Below are 20,461 nucleotides of genomic sequence, written 5' to 3'. Positions count from 1 at the left end.
AATAAACTTCAACAATTAAATACAGCATTGGGTGACATTATTAATACAGAAATAATATAGGTATATAAATAAATAAAACAATTAAATCTAATGACAACATTCAGACATTTTAATGTTAATATTTTTGTTATAATTAGGTAGTTAAAGTCACAAAGTAAATTATGTCATTTGGGTAATAGAAGAAAGTTTACATTTATGAATATAGTATTTTGAATATAGTATTTTAATAATAACTAATTTTCCTAAACATTATTTTTTTTAATGTAGTCTCATTAGTGGGGTATATATTATACAAAACTTCAAGAAATGTAAAAGGTAAAAGCCATGCTTTTTTGTAAAAAAAAAAAAAAAAAAAAAAAAAGTAATTATTTATTTGGAGTAATTATTTTCCTTGATTGAAACACATTTCTTATCATTTTATTACTTTATATATCTTATTATTTTATTATTTTGTGTCGTAAATATGAAATCAAATGTTTCACTTTCATGTTCAGGGCAACTACGCCAAACAGAGGCTCCGCCCTATGAGCCAGACACCAGCAAGCCGATTACCCGCCCTGTTGTACCGACCAATCACAATGGACAAAACAAAGCAAATCCCTCCCTTTAGATAAAACTGACCAATCAGAATCCACTACATCTTCCCTGCACAAACATACCACGCCCTTCCAGTCACTAACATGGCCGTCACCAGGGAGTGATTCCAAGGATTTTGAGACGAATATTATTTGATTCTGCTTAAACACTCTTGATGATTGACGATGCCACTTGCGGGTCGTTAATGTTGCAGCTCTATAACGTAAGTTTACGTCGATTTAGCGTGATTTGAACGTGTATCCAGTAGCATTTAACCCCTAGGCCACCTCTGTTAACATAAACCAGCTGTGTAGATTATTTATAATTCGTTTAATGATATTTATATGTAAAAGACTGTAACCCTGACGGCTAAATTTCAACAGTGAGATACAGCGGGCTTGTTTTCATCAGTCTTGAGCTTTGATTAAACGATCATCACGCCAAATGGGAGATGCCTTTCACGTTACCTTAGGTGCAATAATAACCGGAAAAACTTTGGAATATAATATTTTAATACGAAGTGCAATACATAAATGCAAGCTGTTGCTTTAAAAACATTTGATAACTTTGCACTGCTTATTTAGGGGTTCCCTGTAGGAATATACGTATTACTGAAGAAATATCTGTACAAAACTGTTATATTGTTTTAAAGATTGTACTTTAGTTCAGATGAAACCCTATCATTTCACTCCTTGTAGTCAAATAGTAAAGCCTCTAGTAGTATGAACAAAGTATTTGTGTAATGCTGTCACCTTATCAGGTCAGCATACCTCTCTTTGAATGTTTTGGCTGGATTATGTAAATTATATATTTTTGATATATATTGAGCCAGTTTGTGTATTCAGAATTGGTAGTGAGTTAACTTGCAAGTTTGCTGCTTAGGTTTGCTTTTCTCTCTTAAGAATAGGTCAATTGCTCAGTGATTTGTTTGTCAAATATGCCATGTTACCTAGAAAGCCACAGATTAAATGCTTAAATGCCCTACAATTTTTTTGAGGCTGTAGCCAAAAGCTTTTTGTAGATCTACAGAAACAAAGGTTTTCGTAGATTGCTGGCACGTTTACATAATTTCTCGTGTTTCATTATAGACTATCATTACCTAAATTGGTCATGTCTGTAGTCGCATAACGGGCATAATTTCAGCAAGAATAATAATTTTTATGAAATGAAACATCTTGTGTGATTGCCATTATCGGATTGTGCCAGGTTGACATCAGGTGGCATGATTACAAATGAAGGTGTAACTGAATATTTAAATTCTTCATCTTCAGCATTTTAAACTACGTTTTGCCAATTCTTTTATAATTGTTATTATAATGACCGCAGTTTTCTTAACTGAGAGATTATATGGGATATTTGTACCTTCTGGACCGTTACGCTTTGCTTTAACTAAATTCTATGGTATTGACATGTTGTGTGTAAACTACCCTTATTTGCAGACATGCTATTGCTCATTATTGCACGTTTGTGTTGTTGTCAATGAAATGAGTAAGTGAGGAAAGGCCTTCTGTAGATCAGGTGACAGACATTTTCCAGTGACTGCAGCGTGTAAAACTGAACTGAATAATGGCGTTAAATGTAGTCTTTAATTTTTTGTAATAACTCCTTTTCTAACACTTTCTGGTCTGATCAGATCCCTTTGAATGTAAGAGAAGCCACACCCACTCATTGGTTCCATTTCCCTGGGCACGACTACAGCCCCGACATCCGTCCCTCAGACTGGCAGTGCCCGCAGGTGCAGCGTCTTGGAGCTGGGGGCCACCGTTGCCTTCCTCTGCCAGCCGGGCTGGGATTGGGACAAGTGTGGACCGTAACTACCAGCTCTGGGCATCTCGACAGAGTATGGTGAGAGACAGCGGCTGCCATGGAGCTACAGGATAAGAAACAGGTAAGGTCTTGGTGTCTTCCTCTTATGGACGAGAGTGGGTTTTTCCTCAGACTGTTGATTACCAATTAAAAATCATTTTTTTAGACTCCATTTGTAAAACAACAATAACAAGAAATCAGAAAAATTGGGTATGACTTTACACAAATAAGGCACCTTCATCCCACTAGTCTTATATTAATATCATATAATGTTTAAAAAAAAAAAAATTCTAGTAGTTTTTATTAAAATGCTATGGTAACATTTTCTAAACAAAGTCCAGCCAACAAAGACAAAGCCTTAATTACTTCTATGAACTCATTTACTTTTACAATTTTTAATTAGTTTTTTAATTAGTGGTTTAATAATTAGCTTGAACCGTGCCCAGATTCTTTTTAATGGATATAGAAATTGTAGAGGTTGTGTAAACCATCTCGTCTTTTTGACTTCGGACAAGGACAAGAAAGGCTGGTATGCTGTGCGTTTCTGTGTTAAAAGCAGTAAGGTAGGGTAGAAGTACAGTGCCTTTACTCATATTTTGTCAAAACGGGCGATTTATTAAACGTATTAGCATGTTAAAAATACATATACTACCATGTCATATACGTATGTGTACAGAAAGGCATATTTATTCTTTTTGTAATCATTTAAGAAGTCTGCCTTGAATGTTTAAATTTGCCTTTTGTCTACATTTGTTTTTTTAAATTGCTTGTGTTTAACAGCATCATTGCAGTCATTATGTATAATTGGCAGTAATGATGTTGCTGGGATCTTCTCTTATTTCTTGTCTTACCTGTATTGCTTTTGGTGAGGCAAGGGGAATGAACTTGGATAGTGGTTCTTGTGGTACAGGAACAGGGGCATCTGGACCCAAATAATCGGAGCCCATTGCAAGGCTGTGAGGTTTCAGTGAGGATGTGGAAGTTGTGTTTAGCATATTGATGGACTCCGTAATGATTACAGAAGTTTTGTGACTAGTATTTTGGGGATACATTTGTGTTTTGGCTGATATGCTGCATTTCTAAAAGCGGAAAAATGTAGCTTCACATCACCAAATGTAAAACAATGAAAAAGTACTCTAGCAGAAGTAGGCTTGTATTATATATACTACACTATTTTTAATACTATATTTTTTCACATTTAATTTAAATCTTGTTTATATTTTAGTTTATATATATATATATATATATATATATATGTATATATATGTGTGTATATATATATATATATATATATATGTGTATATATATATATATATATATATATATGTGTATATATATGTGTATATATGTGTATATGTGTGTGTGAGTATACATGCATTCACCACTTAATGGAATTATAATTTAGTATGATTTAATAATGTAGTAATGTAAGCAATGTAATGTAGCATAATTTTAAAAATTCAGTTTAAATTAATTGTATTTTTCTTTTCTGAGCCTGAATTAAATATGATACATCTTTCCCTGATTTACTAAATTTACCCACTAAGATGTCATTCAGTGTAACAATCTTTTTAGGCATATTTACAACAAAAATCAATTAATGACACATTAAAAGATTTAATTTTTTTTATTTTGCCACTATTTTAGTTTTTGCCCATTTGTCAGTAAGATTTTTCAATACTTTAAAGCACAATGAAATTGAATATGCTTCCTTTATTCTTTTATATATTTTAATATGTACACAATAAATATTGTTACATATTTATATATTTTGACACTTTAAAACACTTAAAAGCTTTTAAATAACCTTAAAAGTAAACACTTCACTTACATTTAATGTGCTTTCTGTGGACATGAAATCTTTTTTGTGAATTTTTTCTGGTAAGGACGTCTATGTTTTTATATGGTAATGTCAAATTTTTAAGCAAATTAATTTTCTACCTAAAAAAAAATCGAAAGCGTGTTTATTTAATGATGGTTGATCCCTACTTTAGTAAGGTTGTGAGGTTCATTAAGGATGCTCTCTGTCCTGCCGCGCCCCATCGCTGCTAGGATCGTAAATTGCTGTGTTAGCTGGAATGGATGAATGCCTGGACAGGGCGGCGAGGGCACACCGTGCTTTTGCTGGTCTGTCAAGCCCCTCTCTCTCACTTCATACTCCAGTTCATTTTTCTCAAAAGCTCCCCAGCCCTGATACCTGCTCATTCCCTCCGGCTTTTCATTGCTATTTTGCACGCTTTTTGCATGTTTCTCTACAGGCGGTGTGTCGCAGCTGCTCCTGCAGAGCTCAGAGATCAATTGACGCTAGAACTCATCTCCTTTCTTTTCTGTTCGTTCTCCTTTAAGCTTAATTATATTTCGGAGACCTCCATACTGGTATTGTCTGAAATGAGCGGTTGTGTGTTCATCCTCTCTAGTCAGTTGCACTGGTTTTAGTTTGCGAAGCTTTTTTAGCTGGCAGTCTACACCGGGGTGGCTGGGACGTGCCCAAAAGACAGCCTCTGAATGCGCAGAGGCAGAGACATGCTGTCCAGACCGTGCGACTGGTGCTGAAACAGCAGCATACATTATCCCATAGCACCCCGCCACAACCCTGTCCAACCCACACACGCACCAGTCGCACATTAGTCTGTCTGCAGCAGAGGGACCATTCGCAGCCATGATCCTGAAAAATGGGACCTGGTTCTGGAAGAATAAAGTGAGTGGATCTGTGCGCTCTTCCTTGTTTTATGATCCGACTCTGATTGTCTGGCATCCAACATTTTGGTCTCGAAAAGCTTAAATCTGTTGTGCGCGCGTGTGATTAATCTTGAGTACCGCGAACAGGTGAGAGACCCGTGCCAGGTGCATGTGCACTCTTCTCGGCTCTGGGCGTAATTGTTCTATGCATTTTTAAAGATCTTGAGTGGTTTAGCCGTAATAGGCCGGCATGCGTGACTGCATGTGTCCGAGCTGGTAAATCCCTGCTTGTTGATGTGTGAGTGATGCTCGTGCAGGGATTTAGTGCCTCTCTGGCTGTGGGAAAGCGGCATGTTTATTTATAGTACTGGGGCCCTCGTTTGCTACTACAGGACCCCAGCCGTCCCAGAAGTGTACTGGTAGCATAACCCGAATTCGTCAGCGGAGAGAGACATTTCTTTTGTTATTCTAGGCATGTCGAGCAATTAAATTTCTGCCTTGTTTATTTATGTTTGAGTTACTTTGTCTACATTCCCTGAATATTTTGCTTCAGTAGTTCAGAACTGGTGAATAAAGGTAATAAAAAAAAAAAAAGCATTAAATGGACATGCTGTCAACTTCTATAAACGTCACAGTTTTTCAGATTGGGACAATCTGTGGGGAAGAACATTGCACTAGTGCACAAGTCATTGTTTGTTGTTAGTATAGCCACAAGTATACAAAATATTTGATTTTGAGGTGTGAGAGAACTCCAGTAATACTAGACTGACATATTGTAGCACAAATTTGTTTATGAAATGTAGTTTTTTGGTCTGCTCAGTTTTTAATGTCATTTTTTTTTTGTTAATTGGGGCAAACTTTGAACTTAAAAAAAAAAAGTTATACAGTTATCAGAAGTCTAGTTAAAGATTATTTTAAAGATTTGTATATTGTGTTTGTCTGTTTTATTAGGGGTTCAACCATGTAGTGCTGAAATCTTACTGTAAATGTTTGTTTTCCAAGGATTAGTAATCCTGATTTAAAACGATCAAACCATAACGTAATTCTTGAAAGAGACTTGAGACTTGAAACCTGGAGGTATTGTAGTATTCATACTCTATACAAGGTTACCAAAACTAAAAGGTTACCAAAAGTACAAATTTGCTTAAATCTTAAACCGTTAGAGTGACTATCACAAACTTTTTTTATTTGCCAAACAAAGATACCAGATTTAGAAAGATATAGATTTACTCTTTGTCACATGGAAAAACTATTTGGTGGCATGAAATATTATCCAAAGTGCCACAAGTAAAAACATGACCACCATTGGTCAGTGAATTTTTAATTTTTTTTGCCATTGATTAAAGTCTTTTGCAAAATAATACGCAGTGTCTTTTCGTTAGTGCATTAAAGCGCATGAACCCTGATACTCATTGAATTTTATTAAACATTTGTTTATTATTATATTGTATTTATTATATTGTTGAATGTTGACTAGCCTGTGAATCTAATTAAATGAACTACAATCAACCAACAGCACCATTAAATACACATTTAACTTTTTGCTTTTAAACCCTCGTCGTACATGCATTACTAAACATGGTTTGTGTTTCCTTTTATAAACTGGAGGAAAGGAGCTGTTTTCTACAATAGACAGCATTCTTAAGTTGCCAGCGCCAGTGATATTTTTGCCAAATTTCATATGCTAAAGAAGTTCTTTGTCTATATAAAATTATGTATCGATGTATGCAGCACACCTATTACAGGATACACTTTTAAGCAAAGCACGTTTTTTTTATTGATCAACGTAGAAAATTCACGTGGCCAGTTTATTGTGAAATCCTGTTGTGCTGCAGGAGGAGGAGGCGACTCCACTGGGACTGTCCACGGCTCAGGCTCTGTGCACCCTTCGGGACCAGCTGTCTAACTTACTGGGACAACACCAGAAATTCAGCCGCCGTAGATCCACCGTACAGGTCTGTTCTGGATTGTTTGTTATCAACACAGTTATATATTACTTCTGTCAGGGGATTCCTGACTTTGGCTTTTCCCTTTGTTTTACAGGAGCTGTGGGCTAAGAGCTTTCTTCATCATGAAAGCCGGCATTCGTGCTTCCATTGGCCAGGAGCTGTTCTCACTCTGGTTGTGGTGGTTGGGCTGTTGTGTTGTCATGGCAGTCAGCCGGCGGGCAGGTGGGAAGGTTTTAGTTTTGATTGACAGTTTAATTTGACTGTTTGATTTGACATAATGGAGTTTAGGTATTAGGTGTTTTTTTATGCCGGTCTCTTTCCTTTTTGGTTTTTTAAGTCAAGGCATAGAGTTGGTGAACGCGGGTGCACTCTTCCTCCTGCTGCTGCTGAACCTCTTCCTCATCGGGCGGCAGCAGAGGTTACGGATGAGTGAGATGGTGCGGAGGCTCAAGTCCATCATCTCACAGCTAAACGGTGAGAGAACAGTGACTGTATAAACGCCTAAACGTCGTGCTTCATGAAATGACGCTGTGGCTCATCCGTTCAATCTCATTTATGTTTTATGACTGGATTTAGGATAGATATCAAAGAAACATTCTGTCATTATTCACTCTCATGTCATTGCTAGAGTTGTTGTACCAAGTCTTAACAAGTAAAGGTTCACTTGTTAACTTTCTAATTTTTCCCACGGGTCGCCAGATTATTTGGAGAGAAGTGCAGGACATCAAATCAGATGGGCTCCCTCTTTGTATCCTGACCTCTACACCCCCACTTCCCCTTCCTGGTCATTGCATTGGACATTCAGAGACGAGCAGCTGGTTAATCTACCTGTCAGTCTCTTGGTGGAAGGTGATATCATCGCTCTTAGACCAGGCCAGGAAGCCTTTGCATCTCTCAGAGGCATCAAGGTAATGTCAGATTTTGGTTACTTTTTGTTCATTGTGTACAATATACATAACAAATACCATGGTAAAAGTGTTATTTAGGTAGAAAATTGAACTTTTTTGTTTTAGTAATTTTAGTATTTCCTTTAGTTGACAACATTTACAACTGATAGTTATATTTTGTTCAATTTCAGCCTTATTTCAGTGAACAAAGACAATGCAGAAATGTCAATTTTAGTTAACAACACTGCATGGAAGTATTGTATGTACACTTATATTTGATTAGCTTTTAGTGGTCGTAGCTAGCTACATAGCATAATGCCTTAAAAATAGAAACAAAGCATGTAACACAATGACCTTTCACTCAGTGTGGCTGGTTTGCAAATTCTCAAGCTATTGTGTTATCACTGAAGTAGAAATACTTCTATGAACTATATATTAGTGTAACTGTACAAAAAAAAGCTTGGAGAAGCGTTTCACTCAGATTCTGTGGCACTCTTGATTTGTTCTTCTCAATCACTGTAACTTATGTTACCAGGACGACGAACACATCGTGCTGGAGCCAGGAGACCTTTTCCCGCCATTTTCTCCTCCTCCGTCCCCACGTGGGAATGAGCGGAGGGGCCCCCACAGTCCCCAGCAGTACCGCCTCTTCAGGGTGGTGCGCACACCTATACTCGACAGTGTCAGGTTAATACATCCAAGCTGAACTACCCTACCTTATAAATGCTGAAATATATTTGATTTGATTAATTAAAGGACATAATGACTATACTTGCCGTCCTTTTCCCTCCTGATATGCTGATATGTGAACAATTTTGTATTCTCACAGTGGTTAATAGTAACTTATCACCTTTTTCTGACCAATAGGAACAGTCTTGACCTGGCTCTCTCCCGTCCAATCACAGCCCTTGATAATGAACGGTTCACAGTGCAGTCCATCATTGCCAAATTTGCCTGTCCCGCTGTATTGGTATGACTGCGTTTACACTACATGTTTTCAAATTGAGGTTGTTTCACACATTTCGCCTGCTAGCAACATCCTCTTTTGACACCCGTGTTAACAGTTTGCCGTATTCACATTGCATAGAATGTTTGAAGATTTTCATAGTTGAGCCTGCAGAAAATAGGGTGACTGTTTTCTGTAAACCTGTTGCAAAAAAGCCGTTATGAAGAAGCGCAAAAAATAATGTTGTAAAAGCTGTCATAATGCTCACATGACCAAGTTGCAAGATGTGTGATAACACATAAAAGTAAAAAAAAAAAAACTAATAATGATTTTTGCTTTACTTTTTCATTTATAGGTGGCCTTTTTCTCTATTAACACGATCCGGTTCTTCTGTGACACTCCTGGTCTCACCCCTGGACCTTTCAACTTCCTTCAGTTGCAGGTTGATAAGAGTTAATCACAAAGTCCTTTTTTTGCACTTTGAGGATAGTAAACGTTCGGTTAAAGCCATCATAGCTTTTCTCGTTTTAATTTAAAATCTTTTTAATGCACCTTTAATATCAGTGGTTAGGCAAATTCTAAACGCAATTTTTGCAACCTTGCAAAGCATTATAGTAAGAGAACAATACTTGAATACTAAATGAAAGCAAGCAGCTAAGTATTTTAAACCATCACTATATACTAACAGTGCTTCTTAACCAGGGGCTCTCAAGATGACTTAAAATGGCTTTAAATAAGCCAAACAAGCATTAAAATAATGCAAAACATTTAAAAATCTGGATGTTTCTTGTTTTTTATTTTGGATAAAACAAGTTTTCCACTGAAACTGATTTCTAAAGTGTGATTTCTATACCTAAGTGATGTTGAAGTGAAATATACGTTTTTCTAGTTATGCAAAGCTCAATATTATTGGGTCAAAAATAGTTTGGGTAAATAGTCTAAATCCTCATCATTATCCTTATACACTAAACATTTGATGCAAACGTTTTATTTGCCACAACAATGGTGGTATTAATGGTTCTCTTTCCCACTGTTGAATAGATGATGGGCGTATTGCCCATTTTACCTCTTCTGTTTCCTGTGATGTGGATTCTGGTGAATGCGTATGGAGAGGCCCGCGTGTTAGCAGAGTCCAGCCGTAACTCTCCCACTGGCCTGGTAAGACGGACAGAACTTCGCTTGCTTATGCTATTCATTAACAATTCACACTCGTACAAATGCAGACACAAAACGTGCAAATCCCACACCGACGGATATTGCTGCTAAATTGTAACTAGCTCTGTCTGTGATTGCTGTGTGTTTTAACTTTGATTTGCAGCCGTAACACTGCATGAGGAAGTAAAGCTCATTGGCCAGGCTCACACTAGTAGTAGAGAGGCTTAGGGAGGGATTGCGGATCTGAGGTGAAGCGTTTAGGCCAGAGTTGAAACGGAGGGCTGACCGTCTGCTCAGGTGTTTAATCAGACTTTTCTCTCGTCCCAGCTCGCTAAGTTCTCAGAGGACACTCTAAGCAGCTACACGGAAGTGGTGTCCTCCCAGGTATATCCTCTGTATTCCTCCTCCTCCTCTCCCACCCGTTCACCACACGCTTCTTGTGATCCTTCTCCTTTGCTCTGGACCCTGCCACAACAGTCATCTTTTTCTTCACGTTTTTGTTTTGATTTATTAGACATGTCAACTTGTTTATCAGAGGATCGGTATTAAATAAGTTTTTTTTTTTCTTGGGTCACCATTTTTTTATTTTTTTTTTCTGTTCTCATTTTTTATTCATTTTTTTAAAACACGGTCACTTCATCTCACCTCGTTCGGTAAAGTTTGCAAAATCAGCCAACACACCTGCGGTCTTTTTATTTATTTACACCTTTTTGCTTCTTATGCTGCTGGTTAGCTTGGCATTCCCCCCCACGCTGACCTGTGACCCCTTGGCCTTTGCCTGCCCACCTTCTGTCTGCCTGAGGTTTGCATGATAGAGTATATGCTCTCTCTTTAGTGGTGCTTGTCTGGACTACATTTATCTGAGTTAATGTACATTTTGAGAACTTCTGCATGATCAAACAATTTTTCTCTTTAAAATTTCCTGTGTGGCAAGTATTTTTCTGCATGGAGAGATCAGACATATGAGCAGACTGAAAGTGTTGCACTGTGTTTTGCTGTTTAATTTCTTATTTTAAAAACTTTGTAATATAAAAAGGAAGGTTTTAAGGAGCTCTTCATAAACTTTTTCAGTGATTTTATTCAACAGGTTTAGTTAAGGTGTGTGTGTGTGTGTGTATGTGTGAGAGAGAGTTGGATGTCAACTCAGTGAAATCAAAATTGGACTTTTGTGGATTTTCTGTGTCTGTAAGATTGAAGGTCATCTATATACTAGTATAGTCCTTACAGTTGGCGCGCACACACACACACACACACACACACACATGTGTACATATGTATGTATGTATGTATATGTATGTGTATATAATAGTCGTGTTATGTCACAAAAATAATATGCACCAACAGTGTGCATTTATTGGATTAAAAAATGCTGAAAAGTCACTTGATATGTGGCTGAAATCATGTTTTGGTTCAGTGCATGCAAAGAAAAACCCATGAATTATCAAAAACCAGAAAAGGAGCGTGTATTAAGAAAGTACATTAGTTCATTTTTGATTTCATGTTGATTTTAAAGGTGTTTTCTTGGACCTCTGATGTGTGTCAGAATGATAGATTTACCTGTCACTAACAGTTTTTAGTTCTTCCTCTGCAGTGCTGCTTTCCTGTAGCTTTTACCTCAAGCTCTCAGTTGTTTGCTTCAGCTTCAAATCTTCTGTCGTTTAGTCAATTCAAACTCTGGCTGCAAGGTGCATTTGTCTTTTATAAAACTGCTCTAAATCTCCGAATGCACCAGGACAAGCCCAGGACTGGACACATTGCTGCTGCTGCTTTATTCTTGCCTAGCTATCCTAGGCTTTGTCTTACAGAGCTTCTTTATGAGTGTGTGTGTGTGTCTGTGTGTGTGTGTCAGAATGTCGCTGTGTGTTTTGTCTGGGGATGACACCCAGAACCAGGTTTCAGGTTTCATAAATCCTGACACTTTTGCAGAGTCATTCGAAACCCAGAGCTGCTGATACAAGGAATTGAGTTTCATTCAGGGCAGACGATGAGACTCACGTCATATTTGTGTGTGTGCGCGCATGTGTACAGGAGATGCTACGCTGTGTGTGGAGACACCTGGTCAGTGTGTTGAAGGGAGAGTCCCAGACCCTCTGTTATACCTCCAGTCTGCTGCACTCGTTGGGTTCAGTCACTGTAAGTGCTCCCCCTGTTGTCACATTAGACACGGTACACTTTCTGCTTGCAATTTGATGAATGAAAAATTGATTTGAGATTCACTTTAAAAATTAATATATTTAATATAAAAGGACTGTTTTGGCTTATTTTCAAGCTAATTAGCAATTACAGACTAGCTATAAATTGATACAGACATGGAGGAGGACAGTTTTCCTGTTCAGATATTTAGATTAGTGGTCAATCATTATGACTCTTTAATAGCAGAAGCTTTTTAAGAACTTGGTCCTGTTCCATTGTTAAACATTTGTTTACATCCCCGAGATACTGCATCTGTATCATGATGGTAATTCCCATAAACAGTAATTGCAACACATCCCTAAGTATGTATAAACAATGTCAAGTGGTGTTTACAGTAAATAAACCGGCTTTAATTTAGGGCTATAGGGTGATAGTAATAGACATTGGCTTGCAAACTGTTCCTTTAGTATTGCGTTAAATTCAAAGAATAGCATACGCTTTATTAACTGTATTAGTATCTTGTTTCATCATATTTCCTGACCTCTCATAGGTGCTGTGCTGTGTGGATAAACAGGGCATTCTGTCCTGGCCCAACCCCAGTCCCGAGACCGTGCTGTTTTTCAGTGGACGAGTAGAACCTCCTCATGACAGCCAAGATGACCTCAGAGACGACCTTTCAGTCAACTCCCTCTGCAGGACAGAGGGCGAGGAGGAACGAGACGAGGTACTACTCGTAGCTAGATTGGAGCATCATAATTTCTTTTAATTATGATGATTTAAATTAGGTTGCTGCAAAAATGCAGTATGTAATTGTATTTGATAGCGCTGAACTTGAATTTTGAAGTTATTATTTGAGCCTCTGTGTTTTGTCTTACTTTGGTCTGTGTGTGTGTGTGTGTGTGTGTGTGTGTGTGTGTGTGTTTAGCCCCAGGAAGGTGAAGCACTGCTGTGTTTACCAGCATTTGAACCCTCCCTTCACATGGCTGAGCAGGAACCCAGCGAGACGTCACACGACACCGCTCGCTCCTCAGACACCCAGCGCCAGCGTCGAGGACCCCAAACCACCCGCTCCAAACACCCGTCGGGGTCCAACGTCAGTTTCAGCCATGACACTGAGGGTGGTGATGATGACATAATTCAGGTAGGACTACATCTAAATCTCAGTACTAGAGCTGGTTCAGGTTATAGCTCTGCAGTTTGGTTTGTGTGTCCCTTTTTCAGCCATGCGGTGTGGGTGATGATCTGTGTGAAGCAGAAGACTTTGTGTGCGACTATCATCTGGAGATGTTGAGCCTGTCCCAGGATCAGCAGAACCCCGTCAGCATCCTTTTTGATGATTCCAGTTGGCAGAATCACTTGCCCTCTTTGAAGCCCCTGGGCTTGAATATCCTACTGAACCTGTGCAATGCCACCGTCACCCAACAGCTCTGCAGATTTTCAGACCACTTGTCAAACCTGGCTCTGCAGGAATGCCATGGGGCGGTTCTACCTGTTCATGTTCCTTGGGGCCTCTGTGAACTATCTCGTCTTATAGGTAAGAGAAGCATGTTAATAAACTTACATTTTTAGAATTTATAATATTGCGCAATAATCTTTGGACTTCTGTGGGCTGACTGTAAAAAGAATACAGTGCAATGCATTATATCATTATTCTACACATTTAATATTTTGATTTAAAAATCTCTTGAACAATTAGTTTATCATATTAGAATTATAATAAAAAAACAGAGAAAATACCTGGTAATAAAATACTGTATTAGTATTGTTTACAGAAATTTGAAATAAATATGTACTAAAAACTCACTCGTTAAACTCATTTAAGTGACTTGACATCCTTTCTTAAGATTACTTGGTTGTTCTTTCCTGTTCTGTTATATGTCAGGTTTTACTCCAGGAGCGAGGGAACTGTTTAAGCATGAGAATCATCTGGCTCTATATCAGCTTCCTTCCGGAGAGAAGGCCAAAGAATCTGCTCCCCGGCGCCTCCATCACTTCACTAAACGCCAGCCCCCCATCAGTCACCTCATCAGTCTGTTCGTCAGGGACAGCACTACCAGTATGACCTTTTTTTTTCTCCACTATCCCACTTCCTGTTTGTCCTTGGTGATTTGTTTAGTCACTGACCACTGCCCTTTGAACTTTGTTCAGATAATGTACAGATGCTGTCCCACGGCTCAGCTGACCTCATCCTGGAAGCTTGCACAGATTTCTGGGATGGGGCTGACATCTATCCGCTGTCTGGCTCGGATAGGTCAGAGACATTTACTTTTAATATGCAGAATAGATCATTTTTTTGTGTGCTAAATGTCTGCTGTTATGCCCCATAGGAAAAAGGTTTTAGATTTCTACCAACGTGCCTGTCTGTCAGGATATTGTTCTGCATTCGCCTATAAGCCTATGCAGGTGACATTGTCTGGACAGCTCAATGGAAAATGTGTGGAACTGGCTCCAGGCCCCACTCTCTTTTCTGGGGTGGAGCTTCCCGGCACAACCCCCATCAAACACGGCAGCCGCAGGAACAGCTGGAGCTCGGATGGTAAGAGACATTGTCTGTTCAACTCACAGCTAAAATATATATCTTGATATGTTCATCTAGAAATCATCCAATATATACACAGATTTATAAATAGCTGGATATATATACCTAGCTGGATGGATAGATAAATAGATGGTCAGACAGATATGTAAATGGATGGATGGATGGAAGGAAAGATAAATAGCTAGAGAGAGCTAGAGCTGGATAGAGGAATAAAGTCAGATGGATATACAGATGGACGATAGGTACACATGGATTGACATGCATAACTGGATAGATACATGGATGGATGGATGCTGGCTACGTAGATGCAAAGCTAGATGGATGGACTGATGATTAGATAGATGGATAGAAAATATGTAGATAGATGGAAGGATAGATATGTAGCGTGATAGCTGAATGGATGAATAGAAACTGATGGATGGATGGATTGATGGATGATAGATGGATAGATGGACAGATATGCAGATGGCTGAATATATATGAATAGAAACAAATAGAAAGATAAATGATATGAATAAGCAGATGGTTACACAGACAGACAGACAAACTCACCAACTCTTAACATGTTTGAGTACTGTATATGTTTCAGAGGGTATTGGAGAAGGTTTGGAGAAGGAGGACTGTGTGCAGGCTCTGAGTGGCCAGATCTTCATGGGAATGGTGTCATCCCAGTTCCAGGCGAGACTGGACACTGTACGGCTCATTGAGAACCTGGTGGGAGCCTGTATCCGCTTTGTGTACTTCTCCATGGAGGACGAACTGCGCAGCAAAGTATGACACTGATGGTAAAAACATGGTGCATTTGTCGTGTCTTAATGTTGGCTTTGCTTGTAGGTGTTTGCAGAGAAGATGGGTTTGGAGACAGGCTGGAACTGTCACATCTCTCTGACCCCAAACGGAGATGGTCACTGCGATGGTGCTCCATCCAGTCCAAGCCAAGCAGGATCTCTACATGATGACCTTCTTCATGGTAAGCGTGTCTTTCTGCCTGCACACAAAAATGACACTATATTTTTCTCTTATTAAAATGATCCAACTTCTGTGTTCTTAGATTCTCGTGATGATGCAGAGGGCCCACTACTGCCTGAGGACCAATCAGATCTTGCCAGCTTCCAGCCTACTGATAGTGACGTGCCCAGCTTCTTAGAAGACTGCAACAGAGTAAGCAATAGCAGTACAATTAGATTTTAGAATTAAACTCTAGTGGCGCCAATGCATTTTTCAAATGTATTTACATGGACTTTTTTAATGCTGCTCATAAAATGTATAAATGTTTGGGGTTTCTTGAATGCTGACTGATGCTCTTTCCTCTCTGTTGTTCAATAGGCCAAACTGCCTCGTGGCATTCATCAGGTTCGGCCACATTTGAAGAACATAGACAACGTGCCTCTACTAGTGCCCCTATTCACAGACTGCACCCCTGAAAGTGAGTCAGACTAAACACCTATAAAGTCAGCATGAAGCCAAAGCTGTGATCAGCTTTTTTTTCTATTTTGAAGTATGGGACTTGATTTTGTCAATTTTGATCTCATGCCGAGATAAGTTTTGTGGGTTTAATCCACGTGCATTATATACTAGTGTGCTTAAGCTGAACCCTCTAAATATGTGTTTGACAGCAATGTGTGAAATGATGAAGATCATGCAGGAGAACAGAGAGGTGACATGCTGTTTGGGGAGCTCCGCAAACTTCCGTAACAGCTGCCTTTTTCTGCAGAGTGACATCAGGTGGGTAACACACACGTAACTGTACACCAGTGTTAACTACAACCTTTAATCCTCTGCAAAGCTGCAATCCAGAGTGGCAATTTTCAAGAAGCTAAAAAGCTAGCTTTGAGGTTTTTTTTTTTTTGGTCACTGCACTGCATAATTGTAAATGCGTGACCTATTTAAATATTATGTGTGTTTTAGTATCTCCCTGGATCCTCTGTACCCGTCCCGGTGCTCATGGGAGACCTTTGGGTATGCTGCTGGCTGCGGGCTGAATGAAGACTGTGATGAGCTGTCTCCTCTGGGGCTCAGTGCTAGTCTCAACAGCCTCGCCTGCTCCATGTCCTTCCATCAGGGCGAGAGTGTCAGCATGGTCAAACTCATAGAGCAGGTATGGGGAGCTCTCACAAGCACACACGCTATAGATGTGCTGATCACATGGGACCTCATGTAGTTCATTTATCCATGCAAAAGTTTGAAAAGAAATCTTTAATGATCGCTAAAATTGTTTGATCATAAATACAGTTAAAACGGTAACATAGTGAAATATCATTAGAATTTAAAATAAAAAAGTTTTATATTTTAAAATTTATTTAACATTTTTCATTATTTCCTGTGCTCTTGAAGCTGTAGTAATTACAAGTCTTCAATAGTCTTAAGTGCATAATATTTTTGTGTAAACCTTGACACTTTTTTTTATTTTTAAAATTGTTTGTAATGAATAAAAAGCCTAAGAACAGCGTTTATTTAAAACAACTCTTTTCTAACTGTTTAAAAATGACAGTAAGGTATTTAATGTATTCTTCCTGAATAAATTGAATTAATTTCTTTAAAATGTTAAAATCCTACTGACCACAAACCTTTGAAAGAAAAATGAAAAATAAAAAATGGGGGATTATAGTCCTTATTAAATATAAACACATACTGTATAATAAATGGGCATCAAGTTATTAAGGGGAAAAGAATGGAATCAGGTATTAAGAGCAGGCAACGCTCAACCCTGCATCAGCCACATGAGAACCACAGCTCAATGTGTCTAAAACCAACCACTACTCCACAGCTCTTTCAAAAAAAGACCAGTGTACTGAAAAGTATATTAATACATGTCAGTCCAACCAGTTCCAATTCCATTCCCCCATCGTAATGTCCCATGTCTAATAAAATTATCCTTAAAAAATAGTTTGTATCTGAGTGCAGTCTCATGATGTATCTTCAGGCAAGACACACCACTTACGGCATTCGCAAGTGCTTCCTCTTCCTACTGCAGTGTCAGCTGACACTGGTCATCATTCAGGTGAGGAAAAAAAAACAGACCTGTATGTTATTTACGAATGAACAGAATTAATTTGTGATGTTTTGGTTTTCTAGTTCCTGGCCTGCCTTATTCAGCTGCCTCCTCCCATGAATATCACAGACATACTGTGGCTTTCCTGCTTCTGTTACCCACTGCTAAGGTAATGGGGAAAAAAATATGCCCACATGTTGCATTTTAGTAAAACTAGGTCACTGTGTCATATTGGTGACCTTTATTAAAAAATGTTGGCGTTCACAGTGTGTCCTTCTTGGGAAAGCCTCCTGACAGTTCAGTGATGACAGTCGCTACTGGAAAGAATCTGGACTCCATACCACGCAAGGTCAGTCATGAGACCAAATAATGCACCGGATTTAAACTTCAAACTATTTAAACACGCTTGACATAACATGTGTGCGTTCGTGTTATTTTTGACACCTACCCACAGACTCAGCACTACTTCCTGGGCTGGTTCCTGTTGAAGTTCGGTCTGACGATGTTGGCCTACTTAGTCGGCTTTGGGTTTTCTCTACAGGAAGTGTGTTCTAGAGCAGCTAACCTCACAAAAATTGATAACAGCACCATCACCTGCTCTCACATACTGGTATCCAGGTACTCAAGCGCCTGAATGTCATTTTCTCTGTGTTCAGATGCCATGAATTAGTTATGAATGCTAATAAATGATTAATGTAAACAGCTCCGAGGATGGCCCACAGTGGTTTGGGGAATTATCCAATGGGCTGCTTTTGATTCAGAAGATCATGGCAGGTTTTCTGGCTTTGCACACAGGTGACTTTAATAAAATACATTTGTCTCATTTAACGATTTACATCTATATCTAGATGTTTTTGAGTGGAGGACAAAACACATCTCTCTTCTTCTCTTTCAGTGGTCATCTCTCTGAGCTATGTCCACCGTTCACAACCACTGTGGAGGAGGAACCCATTCAGTAACACATGGTGGTGTCTCACAGTGCCTGTGGTGTAAGTGTTTAATGTAGAGAATGGTTATTTTACTATCAAAGTCACATGCTAAAAGTCATTCGTTTAGAAGCAACGTTTTTTTTCACTTGGCTGGGATCTTTTAAAACACTTTGCGATTGGTATTTCTTGCAGGTTGTTGGGACAGGTGGTTCAGGCTGTCGTAGATTATCAGTTGTGGCAGGACAGGAGTACAGAGGTGGTCTTCACGTTACATGATATTCCCCTCTTGGTCTGGCTGTTGGTCTCTCTGTCCATCGTACTTGTGGTGCTAATCAATGAAGCAGTAAAACTGCATGAAATCAGGTAAGAGGATAAATCACTTTAATGTAGAGTGCTTGCCATCACTTACTCAACTTTAGCCATTGCATGACCAACCCTGCATGACTTTTTCTTTGTTGCTTTTTTTTGTTTTCATACAATCCCGCACTACAGCTAGTAAAATCGCTCTGCCTTCTTTTTTTGTGTAAACATTTGGACGGCGTTATGAAAACACGCCCCCACTTATTGATGTCACAAAGCGGGGGCGTGTTTAAACGAGCCATTTAGGGATGCGTGTACAAGTTAGACTTTTAAAAACTTCTGAATGTTTTGAAACATTTCAGATTTTCTTTGTGTAAGAGCTTGTAACAAATTTGAAACCGCATGATATTACTCATTTAAATTGTAATCTTTCACAATACAGACAGAATCTGCCATTTCGTTTCTTTTACATTTACATTTGAAATGAGCCCAAATCTTGCCTGCATAAACATCAATCATTTAACCTACAGTTTATGAAAATATGGCTCTGATTTCAGGGTACGAGTGCGTTACCAGAAGAGGCAGAAGCTTCAGTTTGAGACTAAGCTGGGGATGAACTCTCCCTTTTGACCTGTGTCTGTACCGGACACTTAAGTGTCGTGGTTATTTCAGGGGTGGAGAAGATGAAGACTCCTTTGGATTTCCCCCCAACAGAGTGCTTCCTGCGACACCTCCAATAGGCAGAACTCTTTTTTTTTTTTTTTTTTTTTTTTTTTTTTTTTTCCCATGAAGGCCACTGAGGGCTGTGTTTTTAATCAGCGAGATCCTAAACTATCTTTTGATTTTAGGCTTTGCTCAAAGTAAAGATTTCATCTGTATTATTTGAGGGATGTTCACATGCATGCTGCTTTGGTTTGGACAGGGTCATTTAATGGAGGAATTGTTTTTTCAATGAGGCTATTCCTTTATCACCCTCAAAACCTGAAACTGTAATGCACGATATAGAGAATATATACCAAAATGTACAATGGAGGGCTAAATTAGCATGACTTTTCTTCTTACTTTTTAGCTTTTTTATTAGATGTTGTGAAATGGGGATTTTATTGATTTCCTTTGTTTCAAACACGACACAGTTGAGCACTCATGAGATGAGCTTTAGCTGTAGGGTCTCTTCGTTTGTATTTTAGCCGTATGGTTCTTTGTCACACTGCTGAGAGGTTTCTTGCAGTTCGTTTAGTACGTCATAAGAGCTTGTTGAAGCCTGTTTTAACAGGTTATAATGTGAATGTCATCACCACAACTTACCTCATATTCGGAGAGGAAATATTTCATTCTGTTTTTTTTTTTTTTTGTGATCAAGTGAATTCATATACAAGAATATATCAGCTAGAGCATCTTAGCTGAGAAGCTTAGCTTCCGAAATCAAATGCAGTGGGAGACTATGTGCAAATTACAAATTAATGCTCATTTACTAACTTGCCTAGAATCAGTTAGGTTTTACATTTTCATTTTCTCTTGCAAATCAATATCAGATGAAATGCATGAGTAGCTGGGATCTTTTTTTAGTTTT

The 20,461-nt window shown here is 38.7% G+C and overlaps 1 protein-coding gene across 2 annotated transcripts; it reads left to right on the top strand.

Annotated features, from left to right (window-relative positions):
• The first annotated feature begins 661 nt into the window (after positions 1-661).
• On the top strand, positions 662-20,259 carry tmem94 (transmembrane protein 94). Of its 2 annotated transcripts, XM_043253961.1 has the most exons (32): positions 662-799; positions 2,210-2,464; positions 6,897-7,016; positions 7,105-7,232; positions 7,348-7,484; positions 7,710-7,918; positions 8,433-8,584; positions 8,765-8,867; positions 9,199-9,285; positions 9,885-10,001; positions 10,326-10,382; positions 12,027-12,131; positions 12,682-12,855; positions 13,057-13,272; positions 13,353-13,665; positions 14,014-14,187; positions 14,280-14,382; positions 14,459-14,667; positions 15,260-15,441; positions 15,505-15,640; positions 15,722-15,831; positions 15,997-16,096; positions 16,287-16,395; positions 16,579-16,768; positions 17,594-17,671; positions 17,746-17,831; positions 17,930-18,011; positions 18,117-18,280; positions 18,366-18,457; positions 18,558-18,651; positions 18,784-18,954; positions 19,449-20,259. In XM_043253961.1, the coding sequence occupies exons 2-32, from the start codon at positions 2,441-2,443 to the stop codon at positions 19,519-19,521; spliced, it is 4,095 nt and encodes a 1,364-aa protein (XP_043109896.1). In that variant the 5' UTR covers positions 662-799; positions 2,210-2,440; the 3' UTR covers positions 19,522-20,259. The 2 variants fall into 2 exon arrangements, with proteins under 2 accessions (XP_043109896.1, XP_043109897.1); XM_043253962.1 differs by lacking the exon at positions 10,326-10,382.
• The last annotated feature ends 202 nt before the right edge of the window (positions 20,260-20,461 follow it).

The sequence above is a fragment of the Puntigrus tetrazona genome, chromosome 12 (genome assembly GCF_018831695.1).
Source record: "Puntigrus tetrazona isolate hp1 chromosome 12, ASM1883169v1, whole genome shotgun sequence".
Lineage (NCBI taxonomy): Eukaryota > Metazoa > Chordata > Actinopteri > Cypriniformes > Cyprinidae > Puntigrus > Puntigrus tetrazona.
Note: the sequence above shows the minus strand (reverse complement) of the source record. Positions and strands in the feature narration are given on the sequence as shown.